Consider the following 20,170-nt stretch of genomic DNA (forward strand, 5'->3'; position numbering starts at 1 on the left):
GCGCTTACGCTTGGCAATTGAGCATTTCCTGTTGCTTAGGGTTTTTATAACATTACGCCACTTTTTGAGAATACCTACATGGCGTGGTTTTAAGGGTATTTTGCCTTTTAGCACATTGAGAGCTATTTCGCATATAGCAGTTACCAAATCATTCGAAGCCCCGCACAAAATAGTCTTTCTTTGATGCGGCGCTGCGCTCATTAGAGCTTTTAAGCTCTGCCAATTGCGACGTATCCGCTCAGACATACCTACAGCCTTTAAAGGATCTTACACGAATGAATATATCCCAGAAAGTCAGCGCCTTTTAGATTTTCCTTTATAAACATATAAAGAGGGCGTGTCAGGCGGGAAGAGACCTGTTCTTAAACGGTACTCATCAGGAGTTGCAGCCCTTAAATCCACCAGTAAATAACCGTAGGATTTATGGGTAGCGTCTTCAAAAGCCTCTAAAAAGAACTGTGACTTTCCAGGGTACATTTGGTGGGCTAAAGTTGTTATTTGTAGTTTGTCCCTGGGGTTTTTAAAATGAACCATATACTTTGTGTTTAAATTAATTGTGCGACTGCTTTTACCTTGACAACATATATTCTGTACTAGGTACATGATGCTGAGGTTTCTGTGGTGCACATACTTGGTGAATGCGTTTTCAAGCTCAGAGCTATCGCCGGCAACGTCCATCAGGTCATCAACAATGGTTAAATTAACTTTACTAGGCGGAAACAAATCATCATCGTTAAAAGATTGTGGCAGCCCCTCCCTAAAGTGAATATTGGGTATTGTACGTAATAAATTGTCATACAAAGGCTGCCAGCAAGAATAAAACCATACGATGTTATCAGGTCTATGCGACAATGCCGCTCTGTCGTTGTGTAAAAGTTGCATAACAAAATAGCTCTTACCTGAATTAGAGGGGCCAGACAGTATGCATGAAAATGGATGTTGTAGTCTTACATCCATTACAATAAAAACTCAATAACCAAAAGGTATAGTGGTAAAGTCGGATTTGAAAATACGTTTGGTGTATACAAATTTCTGTGTTTTCTGCAAAGGTCGTGTCTCTATCTGCCAATGCCGTTTATTTCTGACAATGCCCGTCTGACGAACCACAATTTTTTTTTGTTCCTCGGGGTCAGGGTGTAAAGGATAGTCCAACACTAGCTCTTTTAAGCTGTCAAAGTTAATGAGCTCCACATTGGCGGCGTTCAGGGTTATGCCTCTCACTTTTAGAGTCGTCTTACCAGTCGTTAATTTGTATCCGTAACTCTTGGGGCCTGCAGATACATATTCTGTAATGTAGGTGTTGTTAGGCAGCTCACTAGTCAGGTCACCTAGATAATCACCCAACGGCGGATTCCAGTCATCCTTTTTGCTGACAAAAATAACAGAGTCAGTATCATGGTAGAGACATCTCTCTTGCAGGGCGTCCAAAACATTGTACAACTCTAGGCGAGCATAAGCGGTCGTTAAGCAAGCAATGAAAACATTTGTATTACGCGCCAAGCTAGGACTAGCTTGTGCGTTCTTCCAACTGATCATTGCTGTCTCATCATCTAAAAAATCCAATGAAGACACCTCGTATTGTGGCAAAAATCTGTAGGCAAAAAGCACATCAGGGTTTGTCACAATACTTGTGTTTAGTAAATTAGAAACTTGACCAAATTTTCCCCACAAAGAGTTTAGAAACAGTTTTGCAATCTGTCTTTTGGCCGGATTAACCTCTATTTTTTCTTTACGCAGTGTCAAGTTCACCAGCAGCGTTAAATTTAGTAGTCGTTTTTTTTGTCATGTCAATTATACTGTTTCTGTAACATAAGCATGCCTCTTTTAGAATTTTAACATCCTGAATACAGTATTCTTTAAGCTCAGTCTGAAAGTCGAATACGTAGTTTTGGTTATCAGCGTACCAAGCCATGAATTTCACTTTCTCATCAGGCATCATGGCTTCAAAACCATACTGGTCTACAGACGGCATAGTACCAATGTAATTTTGATTAGCCACCTGGTTAAAAAAGTGTGGGAAATAACCTTTGGAGCCTGTGAAACCCAACGCCTGTGGTAGCTTAATAAGACTCATGGGCAGGAAATTTAAAGAGTCGATAAACCTAATTCCTAAATCAGCCACTGTGACACAAAGTAATTTACCACCTCTGGCAAGTAAGTCAATTTAAATTTTTTCTTTGACGAGTTGTTTTACGACAAAGTAAACATCATACCGTCCGGCATTATGAGCTATAAACGTGTAGCCACGGAAAGCAGTGTCGATGAATTTTTTAACAAAATCCTCCAAACACGTTAAGCCCTGAAATTCCCAGGACTTCTCCCCAACTAACGGTAACGCGTATACGTAATTAGGTACATGTATACCTGTCTCCTGCATACACTCAAAGTCATAAAAAATGTATCTTTCCGTCGTTTCATCCGCCGTGATTTTTCTCAAATAACAAACGTGCCCTTCAAAAGTGTCAATCACGGCGTAGCAAATTTGACATTTTAAACCTACACACTCGTGTTTGTTTATCTTAGAAACGTATTTGCCGCACAAATCGCAGTATTCCTTAAGTTTACAATCTATTTTTTTCAGGCGGACAAGATTTGTATGGACCTTTAAACAGTCGTGTGAACGGCAAAATGTACGACAACTGGGGCACCTAGGAGACATACCCTTTTGCCTCAACACATGTCTTTCTTTGACAAGCTTTACAAAAATAACGGCATGAATGGTCATTTTTGTGATGAAAAGGTGTGTGGCAATAGTCGCAAAAGTAGTTAAAGCCAAAGAACGCTTTTACGTTTTTGATGCCGTAGTAATGCTCTGCATCATGTAATAGAAACAGAACTTTGTCTTTGCAGTAAGTTTCGTTGTGGAAACACTGCCATTCACCCTGGTGATAATAGATCTTAATGGTCACATTCAAATGCTTCTCAAACGCAGGGATGTCGCTAAAACTGACTAACCTGTCATCGGGTATGCCCAAAGACCTATGAATTTCGGAGGCCCTAGCCAACAATACAGAGTCCGCAACATTTTCGGTGTCTAAAAGGGCACAGAGACTGGCAGCCAGACATAAATTGTTATCTGCGTTGTAGAAAACATAGAGCCAACGTCTCTTTGTTTTAATAATTCGGCTGTAAGGGGTCGATCTGAGCCGTCGGCGTGTCATAACCCCGCCGACTCTGTTTCTAACAATTGTAACAACCAGTCTTAATGTCCCATTCCCAATAAGTTCAGCGTTACTCTGCAGTGTATTGACCACGGCGTTCAAAAATGACTCTGCATCAAAGGCTTCTATGTTTCTTTTGTTAGAATACAAAGGATTCCTGAGGCCGTCGCCTGCTAGTCTTAACTGAACAAAGTCGTTGTGTCCCACATCAGCCCTCAGTCGGTTTAAGAGTTCCTGAATAGCGTTACGCACACCCCGGAGGGCCAGAGTAAAGGACGGTAAAACGGTCTATATTCGCAAATCTGAAGTGTTGATGATGCTCAACAGCACTAAAATTGCTAACAGCCCTACGGTACTGGTTGATGAGCTCCAAAAATACAGGCTCTTCTGCAGCACCGTTGGGGTTATTTAATTCATGTTGTACAGGTACTTCAACAACATGCTCTGGCTCAGGAGACTCTTGGCGTACGGGTGATGCAGCTGGTGTGGTTTCATTATGTGTAGGAGGTGTTAGAGAGCCTGCCTCTAAAGACAAAAAATTCTCAGGAGTATTTACCTCAGGGGTATTTACTCTGAAAGCCGCCTCTTCGTCAATATTTTGTATACTGTATGCCCCTTTTCGACGTCTAAGACGATTAAGGGTATTTACCGCTTTCTTTACAGATTTACGATACAGGTGGTTCGTTGTTTTTACCACACCATACCGATAGGTCGTTGGTCGTATGCGTGTCGTAACCCGCTCTCTACGCCATTTAAGGCCTTTCCCAGACATATCTAGTCAGAATTATTTTAGTGCTTTTAAACCTTTGTTGCCATTGCATAAATTCATAGGGTACTGACTCCCGAGATATGTTTAGTTGTGTTGCATTTGTTTCACTTGTAGTCATTGATTTACCATATCGTGTCTGTACAGATTCACAATCATAGGTCTTTTTTGCGTAATTTCGGATCACCGATGGCCGCTCTAGAAGTTTCCCCCGTAGGCTTTGAGGCGTAGACTGCCGATGTTGATAGCTTTTCGTTATCACACTGTCGGTTGAAATCAGAATGTCTAGCGTTGGTTGCTAAAGGCCGCCTTGATTCTGTAGAGCCAATACATATAAAATTAGTTCATACTAGGAAAACGGAAAGCAGAGAGTGGTGTGTGCTAAAGCTTGCGATGCTCCTGTAGTGCTCATATACATTTAAACAAATAAAATGCGTTCATAGTAGGCAAAAAGTATATAAGAAATTACTTGGTTTATGCGTTGCGGCCCCCTCAGACTTTGCAGTAATCAAGCTGATGTTAAAGAAGGTCGCCGATCCTTTTTTCTCAGTGCCCACAATCCCCTCTGAACGTCTAGCATTGTGTGCCAAAGACAGTCTTGAAGCTGCAGATAGAATACACATAAAATTAGTAAATAATAGGCAAACGGTAAGTATAGTGCTGCGTGTTAAAGACAGACAAGCCCCTGTTGCTTGATTATACATTTAAACGTTTAAAATTAGTTAATAGCAGGGTTAAAAATAAAAATAAAAATAAAAAAAATAAATAAAAATAATTTAAATAAAAAATTAATTCATTAGAAATAAAAAATAAATAAATATATCAGAACTTACTTGGTTTATCAGTTACTGCACCATGTAATTTTACAGACTTTGCAGTAACCAAACTGGTATTAAAAAAATGTTGCACGGCTTATTTTTGTCCGTTCCCGCAAGCCCGTGACCTGCTTTAATAGTTCTCTCGCCGTTTTGAGCCTGAAACAGATAGCCTCGTTTATATATAATAACCCAAAAGATGTTAGATTTTTTTAGTTTAGCCCTCTAGCGGCGGTTTAAAAAGACATTTAGATAATTAACAGTGACGGCTTATTATTATTCTATTAGCATTATATATATATATATATATATATATATATATATATATATATATATATATATATATATATATATATATATATATATATAAAATAACATTTAACGGCTGTTAAAAATGACAGTTAGCGACTTTACCGTCATGATTTTTTATTTTTTTTTAGCCTGTTATTACAGGCTATTATCAGATAAATAATATATACAAGCGCCTCTACAAAATCCTAAATGACAAGTTCAAAATTTGTAGCATTTAAAACACACAGTTGGGTTTATACATTGAAAACTAACCCCCATCATCTATCTTGTGAGTCTAAGCCTATCTACAACATGCATAATACAGCAATAACACATTTAAACCTTTTAAAACCTTTAAGCGAAAGTCACAAAAATAGTCAATATTTGTAAAAGCAATAACTTTCAGCCACATAGTATAAAAATTATAGACCTGTAATCAAGAGCCCCTACAAAATTTGTCATTGAAAATAATAATGAGTATCAATGTTTGCTGTCAGCACCGGGAGTCCGTCAATATACATTACTAGGGCACTAGATAAATAGTTATCAACAAGGAAAAGGCCTACAATGACTGTGAAGTCCATACCCGCCATTGGTCAGCGCACAAAATTCAGTAAATATCAATGCCATGTGTATACTATGCAGACATAAAAAGTTTGTAACAGCTTATAAAAATAAAAAAATATATACAATTAAATGTAATGAAAAACTACACTTTAAAATCATTTACTATTAAAAATGCATTACTGCCATTAAAAGCATTTGTAACAGCTAACAAAGGATGATAGAGGCATTAAAATAAGAACATGATACATAGCTTACCTGGGTCCATTGTGCTTTCTAGATGTCTGTGTAACAAATTCTAACACACCCAGTCTAACACCCTGTGGCTTTTATACAGTAGAAACAGAAGAAAAAAAAAAAAAAAAAGGGGGGGGCAAACAAAATGGTTTTTGGCCATTAATCTTATGGCCTTTAAACTGTCCAGATAGGATGTCCCCATGCCCATTCTATGCCATAGAAAAAAAACACCAGTCTGTTGATGTGATTAATTATTAAATATAAAATGTTTATTACACATATTCATTTTATAAGACATGGGTCATCATTTTATAACAACTGTCACATGTTTGCATTATCCTCCGTGATACAAGTCTATTAGTTATACGTCGCCGATAATTTAGCACAAAACTTTCCACTAAATTGTCATTCCGTTTTAACGAATTGTTGAAATAATTTAATATATTTTTAAATGACAAACCTTTACACATTTGAATGACAAAAAATATGCAATATTGGCCGCATACAGATGAAAGAGTGCTCTGAAATTGTGTGTTTTGAAACACAACCATGGTAGAATTTTTATGTAAAAATGTCAGTATTTTTTTAGGGTATATCAAACTTTCAGGGGAAAGTCCGTATGAGTAAAAAAAAATGCCCTGTTTTTCGGCTGTGATGTAAAGCGCCAGCCAGTGTTCGCCCGGTCTTCTAGAGTCGTGGGTATTTACAATAAAGGCGGCAGGCAACGAGTCCAGTTTACGGTCTGGTAGCAAGTCATAAGGTAGCACACTTCTAAATATTCCATGAGTGTGGTGGTTCTTGTTTAAAATATGCGTAATCTCCAGAGTGTTCATTCTTTTTGTATTTTAAAGAAAATCATAAACAACTTCACGTCTGAGTGATTTCTATGATGTTATCAAATATTCCATAGATTATCATATTAACGGTTCTGCCCAAAGCTCTTGAAAAGCGTATTTCTACTCTTAGATTTCCATTGCGTATGAGTGAAAAATGACTACCACCTTCCTGATCGGGTGACAAATCAAAAGCCAATAGTGTGTAGCCGTTCAAAAATTCTTCTCTGTCGATCAGTAGCCCGCTATCTGCATTTTGCTTCCTCGCTATATGCACCAGTGACATGTATTCTCTAACGGCGTTACCATTCTCAAAATCGGGCTGGAAGGGTTTTGTGGGTATTTGCTCACCATCCACATAGAGAGCCGCAAAGTTCATGTGATTATGTTTGAAACACAGAGGGTTTTGATCATAGGCTCCGGAAAACGCGTCATTATCAACAAATCCAATAATAACCGTTCTCGGTAACTGGCCCAGAAATAGATTTTCCTGGCTGCATACACGACTGCCGACAGGGACGCTGAAGACCTTCATGCTTACACGGTCAATAGCGTACTTTGCATTACTGCTTAAAAGTCCTTGCGCGTGCCCTAGGCGCACTGCGTGAGATATCTGTACTCTTTTGACAAAGAGCGAGGCATTCAGAATCTGTATCTTGAAAGGTTCAGCTTAAGCCGACATTAGACAAAATTCATCCTTACACCGGGTAAATTTTATCTTCAGATCGACGCCATTTAAAATCAACTTTTCTTGGAAAAATAAATCGCTATGAAGATGACCCAGAACTTCAACAACTTTACTGCGATCGGTCATTAGCGCCCGCTTTGTGAACCCTGTGTTAGCTCCACCAATAGCGCGTACCTGGTGCTGTCCCGCAGTGTCCTTGTAAAACAAACCGGTTGTGAACTGCGTGGATAAAGCGTCCGAGCTGTAGTTAAGGATTGTTTCTATATAGGCTCTGTACGGATACAGACTGTTAGATTGAGATATAAGTCTGTCGCCTAGTGAAACATCTAATTGGCTAAACAACGTGGCTATAGGATAATTGGTCAGGCTCACACGGGTTCCATCAGCGATCGGTGTATTGTCGTTTTTAACAATTCGGAGCGTTAAGTAGAGTAGCGTGTTATTTAGGTCTAAATAGTGTTCACCGCTGCCGGCTATGTAGAATTCGAGCGGTGCGGCTTCTGCTATGGCGGCTAGCGGTTGAACCTCGACGTACAGGCTTTTTTCAATGCTGGTCTGTGTAGGCTGTATTTCAAATAGGTCCAGTTCTGATTTGGCGCATTCAACGGACGCTGTATGAATGAAAGCCATGTCTGCTAGAGTTCTTGCCGTAACGTTCAAAATATGTTATGCGCTTCACGACGTGTGGTTTTTTTTTTATTCCTTTTGGGACCTCCCCTGCTGCTGTGACGTTTGTTCACTCTCCGTTGACCCACCTCTTTGCATTTCCGTTTCCTTTTAGGTTTGTTCTTAGCGATGTAAACTAATCCCGAGCCTTCCTGTGGCTCTCCGGCTATTTTGTTCATCATAGCTGCTGAAACACGACCCACAACATCTTGAGCTATACCCCTCGCCGCAGTTTTCACGTGAGGTTTTACTAATTCTAAACCTCGTCTAAACAATGGCACAGCTTTCCTGAATAAACTTCGAAAGACGCCACCTAAACCGCGACCAGACATGTACGCGTTACCGTGAAATCCTGGTAAGCCATGCCCGGCCTGGGCCCTGTAGTAGCTGGCGTAAATATGTGGCTCCCCATAGTTTTTCATGATTACCATGTCGCCTTTCTAATTAGTACGGGCCTCTTAGCGGGCGAAAGTGTAGTTTAACGATCGACTTCCCGTACTTAAATGGCACATTTCTGTTTTGATCGCTCTTTATTTGAATAGTAATATGGTCAAAGTGGTTTTTACTGACGTTGACGTAATCAGGTTTGACGTAATGCTGCGTGATCATTTCATTGTTACTACCTGTAATTTCAACCGTTCGTAATAGGGGTACAAAACTATCCCCGACTCTTTGATGGTCGATTATATCTGTATAGACGTATAGCGTGTAAAATCCGCTTTTTATATCGGCACATTTTGTGCCATTGCCGGCTACATTGGTTTTATTAGAGTCTAAGCCCAATATGTTCGTCAGTCTATCGCTGAGTATGAAAGGATGCAGCCCTGTTACAGTCACTATTCTTTCGATGGCGTCATATGACAATTTTACATCAATAGGCGGATGCTTGTAAGGGTATGTTCACACACACTAATTACGTCCGTAATTGACGGACGTATTTCGGCCGCAAGTCCCGGACCGAACACAGTGCAGGGAGCCGGGCTCCTAGCATCATACTTATGTACGATGCTAGGAGTCCCTGCCTCTCCGTGGAACTACAGTCCCGTACTGAAAACATGATTACAGTACGGGACAGTTGTCCTGCAGAGAGGCAGGGACTCCTAGCATCGTATATAACTATGATGCTAGGAGCCCGGCTCCCTGCAGTGTGTTCGGTCCGGGACTTGCAGCCGAAATACGTCCGTCAATTACGGACGTAATTAGTGTGTGTGCACATACCCTAATTCTCAATCCTCTCGTTGATGCTTTTTACCAGTTCTTTAACAGAATTGTAATATCCTGACTTCACGTTGACTTGTTTAAGTGCACCGCCCGGCAGACCTAAATATATGTAGCCTTCATCCGTTTCAAAAGTATTCCAAGTGTGTGGGTACTGTATCTCTGTAAGACCGACTTCCCAGGGGCCAATTAATGTGACCGGTTTAGAAAGTTTGATTGTGTAATTAGAGATCTCATTTTGTGGATATGTGCGGTATGATGCATTGCTTGGAAGCGTTATATAAAACGGTGCCGTCTCCATCTGTCTGCGTTTTTAAATACTTGTTAACTGCTGCTTTTCAATCCAACTATTGAATGATGTTGGGTACCCGCGCCACTTCACGTAATATAATGTTTCACCTCTGACACGCTTTTTTTTTAAAACTTTTTCAATTCTGTACACCCGATCGTGGTTTTCCGGTATTTTTTGTATTTCTTCGGCGTAGAAAGAGCCTTCGATCGGGTCCCCAGAGGCGTCCTTTAACTTATACAGAGGCTTCAAGCCTTTAGTGTTTACCGCCTGCACAGTAAATATTTCATCCGTGAACGTCTGCTCATATCCCTTGCTGAAAAGATCCTTAAATTTAGAAATCCTGACCTGGTCGCCGTCTTTAAACAAGGGTTTACCTTTTTTAGCTTTGAAATATTTACCGTAAATATTCTTCCAAATATATAGCGAATTTGCGTTTGTGACGTCCACCGGTCTACAGCGTATTGTCCTGTGTGGTTATAACTGAACATTAAATCCTGCAGAACATCTATATAACGGAAAGTGTTGTGCGCTGTAAAATAGCGCCACATTTTAGATTTTAATGTCCGGTTAAATCGCTCTACTACGGCGGCTTTAACGTCGTTGTTGATTAGAAAATGGTGTATATTGTTAATCTGTAGTACTTTTTTTACATTTGTATTCAAAAACTCTTTGCCTCTATCGGTTTGCAATTTTTGGGGCACACGACCATCGAGTAAAATGGTCTGAAAGGCCCCGGCGACACTGGCGCCTGTTTTCGCCTGTAAAACGGTCGCCCAGGCATATTTTGAAAATACATCGATAACAGTGAGAATATATTTTCCGCCTTCGTTGAAATTGGAAACATCAATCATGGACACGAGATCGGCCTGCCACTGGGCATCTACCCTCGATACACAAATCATATTTCTTTTAAAATGATGCCTTAATCCCTTATGAAGTGAATATGCATCTTGAGCCGATAACCAATTTCTTAAATTTTTGATTGTTAAGCCTTGTTTTTTCGCCGCTTGGTATACATTTTTAACCCCTCCAAAACCACCGACATGCTTAGCATCATAATATATTTTATGTAGTAAGTCCTCATGAGATGTATTGTCTACAGTTGCCATGCTAATTTTACAGTTGCAGCTGTCATAGATTTGCTTGTTTGAAATCCTGGATGATGGCCTTTTAAGTATCAATAACCTGCCGTTCTGCGGTTATAATGCGTGTGAATGAAGCCATCTGTTATCTGGCCCCGATTTATGATACCTGTAAAAGTTGGCCCCTGACCTTTGAGCATCAAAAGAAGCTTTGATAGGGTATTGCTAATGTATGTTGAAATCTACAGCTGCTTTATACATCACTACTAGACAGCGTCTGGACCATTTAAAAATGCTTAACAATATGTCTGATAATTCGCCCGTGACTGAGACCTTAACACTTCAGAAAAGACAGTCTACACCCCTCAATGTTTCTTTAGGATCCCCAAGTTTATCTGGACTCCCAGGTCGGTCACTGTCAAGAAGACGCTTTGATAGGTTATTGCCTGTTGTAAATTGGTTAACCATGTAAATGCATAGTTGTGGCTTTCGACGGCTCCTGTCATTGTCTCGCTGCAAATATTTGTTGTTCCTGTGTATTTTGATCTGTACGTTTATTTGTTCTGTAAATATTATGTAAATGCGTCTTTTTATAAAAATGACATTATTTGCCTTACATATATTATGTCCACCTTTTCAACTGTAGAATGCCTTTGTTTTTATAAAATAAACTAATGTATGTTGAAATATACGTCTGCTTTTTATTTGGTTTTGACATTACCTTCATGGTTGACTACGTCAGATGTACATTGGCTTCGCAATGTTAGCTACGCCTGAACTAAAATTCCATCTGAATCATCTCCTTAATGCACGTCTTCATATTATTCTATATCCACATTATCCATCCTATACCAGGGTGGCCGAGCGGTCTAAGGTGTTGGACATAAAAATCCAAATCGGCATAAAAGCCGTCGCGGGTTCGAATCCCACCCCAGGTAAACTTTTAAACATTGTTTTATTATTTTTTTACAGTAAATTTACCCAGCAATTTTATGTGTTTATACAAAAAGAACAAAATGAGCTTTTATTCAAATAATTTGTGAATAACGTATTCAGATATAACCCTGGTCATGCCTTGGTTACAGCGAGCACCAATCACAATCATTATTCAAAATGTAACCCTGTCATGCGCACAGTTATACTTATAGTTTCAGAAAACCGCAGAAAACATGTTCGGACGCTTTCCAGGCATGTCAGGGCATGTTTCTGTTCAATGAACACGCCCACAACTCGGTACGCACCAATCACAACACGGCTTCAGTGCCCACCAATCACATTCATTCTATGGGAATGAACACGCCCACAATTCCGTATGCACCAATCACCGCATGGCTTCAGCGCGCACCAATCACAATCCTTCTAAGTACGCGTCATATGATGCTGTTCCGGAAGAGGCGGGGTTCACCCACAGGAACCGGAGGGGTGTGGTCTGTGGTACGCCGGTTCCGGAAGAGGCGTGTCACTGAACCGGAAGCGTGTCACTGAACCGGAAGGGCGTGGTCTGGGGGAGCGTCGGTTCCGGAAGAGGCGTGTCACTGAACCGGAAGGGCGTGGTCTGGGGACCCCAAAACCGGAAAGGCGTGTACCGGAACCGGAAGGGCGTGGCCAATCATCGGCCTATGGGGCGTGTCAATGTTAGCCACGCCCTTTTGTGCATCTAAAGGGGCGTGTCGGCGCCCCCTAAAGGGGTGTGCCGTTGCCAGCCACACCCTAGTCACGCCCCGAAAGGGTGTCAACGCCCCTATAGGGGCGTGGCAACGACAACCACGCCCTAACCACGCCCTAAAGGGTGTGTCATCGTTAACCACGCCCCTAAAGGGCGTGACACCTGTCAAAACTAGTTTGACGACTTATGTAGCTCTATACTACTCTGAGAAGTGACCCCATTTTGGAAACTGCACCCCTCAAGGCATTTATTAAGTGGTGTAGTGAGCATTTTCACCCCACAGGTCTTTTCCATAAACGATTGCGCTGCAGATGGTGCAAAGTAAAAAAAAATATTTTTCCCTAGATATGCCATTTCAGTGGCAAATGTCATACCCAGCTTGTGCCACTGGAGACACACACCACAAAAATTGTTGAAAAGGTTCTCCCTGGTATGGCGATGCCATATATGTGGAAGTAAACCGCTGTTTGGGCACGCTGCAGGGTTCAGAACGGTGTTAAAAGTACATGTTAACTTTATTCTGCGGGTCTGTACGATTCTGGCGATACCTAATTTATAGCACTTTTTTATGTTTTACAACTTTTTGCACAATAAAATTACTTTTGTAAAAAGAATGTATCTTTTTCTGTCACCATGTCGTGAGAACCAGAACTTTTTTAGTCAACGGAGCTGTACAAGGGCATGTTCTTTGCGAGACGAGCTATATTTTTTATAGGTACCATTTTTGGATACATGCGACTTTTTGATCACTTTATATTACAAGTTTTGTAGGGCAAACTGACCAAAAAACGCTGTTCACCGCGTGGAATAATTAACATAGTATTTTTATAGTTCAGGCCGTTACGGACACGGCAATACCAAATATGTATGGTTTATTTTTTCCAATAATAAAGTACTTGATAAGGGAAAAAGGGCGAATGTGTTTTATTTTATTACTTGAAACTTTGAATATATTTTTTACAACTTTTTTTTCAGGTTTTTTTTTTTTTTTACACTTTTCTTTAGTCCCACTAGGGGACTTGAAGGTCCAACTGTCAGATTTTTTTTACTAATACATTGCACTACCCATGTAATGCAATGTATTAGATCTGTCAGTCATTCACTGACAGAAAGCCGATTAGGCTTAGCCTCCGGGCAGGTCCTAATTGGCTTCCATAATGGCAGAGCAGGAGGCCATTGTTAGGCCTCCTGTTGTCCTAGCAGTATTTAGGAGCACTGTGATTGCATGGCAGGGCTGCCGATCTGCTACCAACCTCTAAGATGCAGCGATCGCTGCATCAAAGGGGTTAATGGCAGGAATCTGAGCTAGCTCCCATTCCTGCCGTTACAGGTGGTTGTCAGCTGTAACATACAGGTAAGTTGTCAGTTGTAACATACAGCTGACATCCACCGCTGATAACACCGGCTCAGTTCCTGAGCAGGCACCATCTTGCCGGTGGAAATGGATGCCTTTAAATGCGGGGCCTGAAAGGCTTCCATACTAGTCATACCAGGAGGCTAGTGTTAGGCCTCCAGTTGCCTTTGCAGCCACCGGCACCCCAGCAATTTCATTGCCGGGGTGCAGATGAACTGCAAACCCCTTAAATGCAGCGACCGCTTTTGACCGCTGCATTTATGGGGTTAATAGCGGGGATCGGAGCAAACTTCAGTCCTCGCCATTACCCCATGGTGTCAGCTGTAACATGCAGCCGACACCCGGGGATGGTGGCACAGACTCTGCTTCTGAGCCGGTATCCTCCATTTGTCGTATGGATACGGCAAAATGTGAGAAGCACTGGCTTTCCATGACGTATCCATACAACAAATGTCGGGAAGGGGTTAAATAAGGGCCAAAATTGACACCTGTTATTCCACAGAATGAATGAATTCACCAATTTAACTCCTTACTGCTATTATTTTGAACAAGCCCCTTTCAATTACAAGTAAATTATTTGATATTTAGAGATATCACTTGTACAAATAACATTGATGTATCAGGTTAATGATGATGGACTATTTATTATTATTTTTTTAACATTACTGTACATGGTGTTTATGAAGCTTTAATATAGAAAAGGGTTGAAACAACCCCTTTAATATACCTCTACCATCAGAATCCGGAAAGATGCAATAAAACAGCGAGGCTGCCCCATGGAAGTAACATTTCTGCTGCTTGCCTTGCACAGAAAACACAGGTTCTGTTATGACAGTCTTTATCTGCTGAGCTATAGGCAGAATACAGATTGCTGTAAATAGTGGCCGGTGTTCTGCTGACAGTCACAAGGCAAAGCTTGGAAATGTCAATACTGTATAAACAGATTATTACTGCTCATAAAGTACAGTAGACTGGATGGATCTGTAGGAAATCTGCAATAAAATTCAATGTTTCTATAAAAATTCAGAAATAGCCATTTTAAGTTGTATCATTTATTGAACACAGCAGCTGTTGGAATACCGTGCATGCGCAATAAATTCATCCGAGATGCAAAAACAGTTTGCAGTTTAAGCCTCGAGTTTTCTTTTGCTTTGGTTTACAAGGTAAGGCAAGAAAAATTCTGCATTTCCATCATCCGGTAGCAGATTGAGAAGATCTTGAAGATCAAGTTCCATGGCGATCACATCTAAAGTGTCTAAAATGAGACAAATACATAACGTAATATTTCAGATCTGTTACAATGTTATGCAGTGACAGCCCAGAATCTTAGCTTTCAAATGATACCAATCAATGATCACTGTTCTAGGTGCAATATTTGAGGTGCAGCACTTTGAATTCAGTAAGCGGGATGAAGGGAGGAAGCTGCAAGTGACAGCAGGAAGAAAGATCACAGACTATTCAGATGTGTCAGAAATCTACGGCAATGTACAGTACAATACATGTGGATGGGATGTTCAAAACCTCATCCACATTTAGCGGAAAGAGTCTGCATAGAAATAGGAGCTTTCAAATTCACAGTTTCAACATGCAGATTTTGCAGGGGATTTCTTCCGCTGCGTCTGGGCGTAGCCTAAGGTTATGTTCACACAGCTTATTCTCAGGCTGATTTTGGAGCAGAAAAGCCTAGTCTTATGCTCCAAAATACACTTGAAATAAGGCTGCAAACAGTTTCCATTGATTTCAGTAAGAAAGACGTGGCTGTTCACATGAGGCTTATTTTTACGCTGCCTCGTGAAAAGAAGGAGCATGTCACTTCTTTAGCCGTTTAAGGAGCTGTTTTTCATAGGGCCAATTGAAAAACAGCTACAAAAACAGCTCGCAAAAAAGCATCCAAGAACATTTTTCTGCTTCAAAACGGCTGAAAATCAGAGGCTGTTTTCCCTTGAAAATAGCTCCATAATTTTCAGCCGTTTTTAATTGCATGAAACATACCCTAACTGTCATTTCAGCCGGTTCAGCCTTCCAATGACCCAGAGGAGGTTGGGTATACAGGAACTTTTCTTCATGTTATCGACCTCACTTACAATCCCGGTGGATAAGTACTCTGTGTCAAATTTGGGTGGGGGCGGTCTTTTTTTTACCAACTACATGGGGGTCATTAGATGTGCAACTGCTTATCAGACTTTTTGTTGAGATTTTTGGTCTATTCAGCACTGGTGATTATGTGAAGTTGTGTGCATGTAAGACATATACATAGGTGACATGTATGAACGTTGAATATCTTGAACTCATTATTAGGTGGTCTTAGGTTCTGCTTGGGTCAGACTACTAGCCACAAACATGACTTTGTATGCATTTTTTACGCAATGTTACGCTTTGATGAAACTTTGCATGAAGGCACCCATGAGTGTAAAATGCTGGGTGGCATTTTTACAATGCGTCTAAAATATATGGGTATAGAATAAGATTTTTTAATTTTAGAATTCAGGTTTTATTTTTGCATGTCAAAAATGTGAAAATTGTCATGGCAGCCTAATGGGTAAAAGCAATGGACACCTTTATACTGATTTTTTGTTTTTTGTTTACTTGTTTCCTAAATGCAAAAGCAACTTTCTAGTTGGTCTTCATTAAACATTTCCTACCATTTTTATGCGGTAGAGTCTGTTCAGCTCCTGTACATGGCTGGCTGTGCTACTCCTGGCTGCTGTCGGCTCAGTGCTGCCGTCATCTGCACCTTTTGCTGTCCAACTCCCAGTATTAGGCTGGGTTCACATGACCATGTTACGTCCGTAATGGACGGAACGTATTTCGGCCGCAAGTCCCGGACTGAACACACTGCAGGGAGCCGGGCTCCTAGCATCATAGTTATGTACGATGCTAGGAGTCCCTGCCTCTCCGTGGAACTACTGTCCCGTACTGAAAACATGATTACAGTACGGGACAGTTGACGTGCAGTGAGGCAGGGACTCCTAGCGTCGTACATAACTATGATGCTAGGAGCCCGGCTCACGGCAGTGTGTTCGGTCCGGGACTTCTGGCCGAAATACGTTCCGTCCGATACGAACGTAACATGGTCGTGTGAACCCAGCCTTAGAGATCAGAGCAGTGAGTGGAGGAGGTGGTACACAGCAGAGTATTGTATTAGTGTATTAGATAGGGAGGAGAGAAACTATAGAATCTGCAAGGGGAGGGGAGATCACACGCTGTAGATAGGGAGGAGAACCCCTACAAGAGTGTGTGCCGGGGGGGGGGGGGGAGTTACACAATTTAAACTGTGAAGCTAGGGAGTAAAGCACACGCTGCACAATCTGCAAGGGAAGGGGGGAGATTCCTCAGGGGCTGCATTAGAAGGAAAAAGTTGTGAAGGAAGATACAGGAGAGATGCCAAAGATAGCGGCATCCTGGACACAGACACACATAGACTTCAAATTCAGCATGTATTACTGGGAGGATACAGCCACATGAGAAAAGTCTGAAACTAGGAGCAGGATGCAAACTGAATATCAGGGGGTCTGAAAACGTATGAAGCAATGGATATTGCAGCCTGAAACTTAGTGCAAAGCTTTGAACACCAGGTAACCACTAACATATATTAAAATATTTTTTTTCCCCATGGCAAAGGTGTCCATAGACTTTAAATGGAACTTATGTAAATAAGTGTATTATGTGACCCCTTTTGGCTAAATGCCCGAGCGTGTTCCCAGTAGGAGGGGACATATATGGCATGCAACTTTCCAGACCCTTGTTGGTCACCCCAAGGTATTGTTTAGTTAGTTTCTAGTTTGGCACTGGGTGTCTGTAAATCCTGCCCAATCCACTTCCTGCAATGGGAGCTGAAGTATTAGATTTATGGCTTTTGGCTCTACAGTACTTTTGCCAAAGATAAAATTGAGACATTATGTTCAAGTACAGCAAAAAGGTTTACCTTTTAAAGAAGAAATAAATACTTCATTAGTGTTTTCAGTGTCACGAACCCTATTACAGAGTTCAGGTAATAACTTGTTCCACCACAGAGCCTACAAAAAAAAGAAAGTTAGAATGATAATCATATGTAGAATAGCTTATTTTCCAGGATATTTAGGCCTCATGCACAAGACCATAAGGGTTTTCGCATATACGGATCTGCAAATACGGATGCACATCCGTAGCCGTCCACAATTGCAGAAGCGCCCATAGACTACTGTGGGCGAGCCCGTGCCGCAATTGCGGAAAGATTATGACATTCTATATTTTGCGGATCATTTATACGGCCCGGACACACATCCGTAAATATACTGAAAGGTGTCCGTGGGTGGTAAAATTGGAAGGTTTCACAATGTCATCCGTAATTACCGGATCCGTAATTACGAATGAAAACTATGGTCGTGTGCATTGGGCCATACTGTGCCACTAAGTTGTAGTTTCATGAAATTCCTATTGTTACACATTTGGGCATCATAATCAATGCATTTATACCAGTGTAATCATGTCTGTGGATGAAAACCATGCAACATACAAACTCCACACGGATGCTGTCCCTGGTAGAACTGAACCCTAGAACCGCAGTGCTGTAAGGCAACCACCATACCAGCTTTTAAGAATAGTTCAGAATTCTAAATTGACAAAAAAACTTTTTCAGTTATAAATTTGAAAATACTTTTCTTTATTAGTTTTGTATAGATTTTAAAAGCTATTTTGTGTTCTTTTCTCTATTCATGCAAATAATGGATTTTAAAATGCCCCTTAACATAATAACAATGTTTTTTCATGAGATATAAAGTTGGCAACATACATGTGATATCTAGCAGGCAATTATATTCAGTATGCCACCTATGCTGTGGAAATGAGGGCACAGTAGGGGTCTGATACTCTATGAGGGAAGGATCACTTAAAAGGGGTTTTCCCCATAAACGACATGCATCACCTATCCAAAGGAGTATGCAGAACCCCCAGTCACCTCTGTGACAGTGTCAGTATTATACATGTGTGACCACCGCTCTATTCACCGTCTATGGGACTGAGAGAGATAGACGTTTTTCAATTAGCAATACTGGTCGAAACTCAAAAAAGATGCTCGAGTATGGGTAGCTTCTACGGTATACATCATACCTTTTCTCACAAGACATGAGATTAATAAAGATAATGCAAAAACATAAGTCAAGTAACTGAACAAAATGTATTTCTGTTAAATGATCCATGTTGTCTGCGAATTGTCACAAAATTATTTTATTTTTAATTTTTCCTGGAAACGGGAATGTAGAAGTTGCAGATGCCTTGTAAAAGAAAGACCGAAATAAGCCGTAAAAGAAAGATTCAGCCTGGGTTCAGGAAAAACGGTCAGTCGACGCCAAACCAACTCCTCTGTGATTGATCTAAGACGCTGAATGCATTGCGGAAACGATAGGGAAAATACATGTAAAAGCAGTGACAATGTGGACATTCATCCGATCTGGGCGTCTTACCTGGCTTCCACCTTTTATTTCATGTTTTGCATACAATGTTACAGCTTCAGGACACCGATCCAGGAGTCTCTCTATGGAGCCCTCGTAATTCAGGAGCCGTGTTGCGCAAATTATGTGAATGCTCAAATATGAATTGTTGTTGGCTGGTATGGAGTCCAGAAATGGAAGAAATGATACTATGTCCAGTGAAGGTCCACACAGGAGAGACTAGATGCAGACAGAAGACAACCACACAACTGGTTATCATAAAATACAGACCGTGTTTTACATAGTACTCTTACTCTGGATTAGCCCTTACTAGTTCTACAGGCCAACATGACAGTATGGGAGGCAGTAATGACAACTTCAGTAGCAGAAACAGGATACAGAGAAGATAAGAAAGGAGAGCAAGGGTGAAGATACCCGCTCCGCACCCCAATGTAACCCCAATCTTTCCATTGCTACAATAACAGAAGGTTGAGGTAAAGACTAGGGTCTCCTTTTCCTACAAACATAGTAACTACAAAGACAGACCTGTAACTTCAACAAGTCTCCACAGGCTGCACATGACACGGGTTCCGAAGACACCATCTTTGTTATCCAAGGGCTGATCACTCCAAAATGACTGCAGGAATTCCTCTAGAAGATATAGAATTGTTTATAAAGACAGCACCCTAAAATGCTGAGAATGCAGAAACACCTATGATATAGGATAAAGATGAAGGCATATAGGTAGGGAAGAAGACTTACCAGATCCTCTGGACTCTTGAGTGATTTGACACATTCATGTTGTGGTTTGCATATTCTGCACACATAGTAAGATGTAAGCTTAAACAGTATGTCTTGTAGGACAGATTCTGGAGGATATGAGGATAGACGAGCTTCCCAAAAATCTACAAGTATTGGTGGGTTATCTTCTTCACCAGTCTTTTTACATAAAGCCTACAGGAAAATGACAACAGCAATCTGTTTAAGTAAATGACCAACCGCAAAGTTTCAACGCAATTATTTTAACGAAGTTTTGTTTAAGACAAGGATGACACAGCATACTTATTAGGAATTTAGTCAGTTCTTCTCATTCCTCCAAATGATATGCAAAATTTAAGCAACATGCTGC

At 40.9% G+C, this 20,170-nt stretch overlaps 1 protein-coding gene and 1 long non-coding RNA gene across 3 annotated transcripts in view; both read right to left on the bottom strand.

Annotated features, from left to right (window-relative positions):
* Nucleotides 1-3,815: 3,815 nt before the first annotated feature.
* Nucleotides 3,816-4,874, bottom strand: LOC142760808 (uncharacterized). The gene is made up of 3 exons (XR_012883412.1): nucleotides 4,761-4,874; nucleotides 4,397-4,531; nucleotides 3,816-4,243 (listed from the first exon to the last, which is right to left on the bottom strand). It is a non-coding gene; the product is annotated as an uncharacterized LOC142760808 (long non-coding RNA).
* Nucleotides 4,875-14,669: 9,795 nt separating this feature from the next.
* The window catches only part of HPS3 (HPS3 biogenesis of lysosomal organelles complex 2 subunit 1), a 62,886-nt gene continuing 57,385 nt past the window's right edge, over nucleotides 14,670-20,170 (bottom strand). For both annotated transcript variants that reach the window (XM_075861442.1, XM_075861443.1), the window contains 5 exons: nucleotides 19,804-19,995; nucleotides 19,588-19,692; nucleotides 19,075-19,281; nucleotides 17,559-17,649; nucleotides 14,670-14,888 (listed from right to left, as the gene is read on the bottom strand). In XM_075861442.1, coding sequence (XP_075717557.1) covers nucleotides 14,761-14,888; nucleotides 17,559-17,649; nucleotides 19,075-19,281; nucleotides 19,588-19,692; nucleotides 19,804-19,995 — 723 coding nt within the window. In that variant the 3' untranslated portion in view covers nucleotides 14,670-14,760. The remainder of the gene's footprint in view (nucleotides 14,889-17,558; nucleotides 17,650-19,074; nucleotides 19,282-19,587; nucleotides 19,693-19,803; nucleotides 19,996-20,170) is intronic.

The sequence above is a fragment of the Rhinoderma darwinii genome, chromosome 4 (genome assembly GCF_050947455.1).
Source record: "Rhinoderma darwinii isolate aRhiDar2 chromosome 4, aRhiDar2.hap1, whole genome shotgun sequence".
In the NCBI taxonomy this organism is placed as follows: domain Eukaryota; kingdom Metazoa; phylum Chordata; class Amphibia; order Anura; family Rhinodermatidae; genus Rhinoderma; species Rhinoderma darwinii.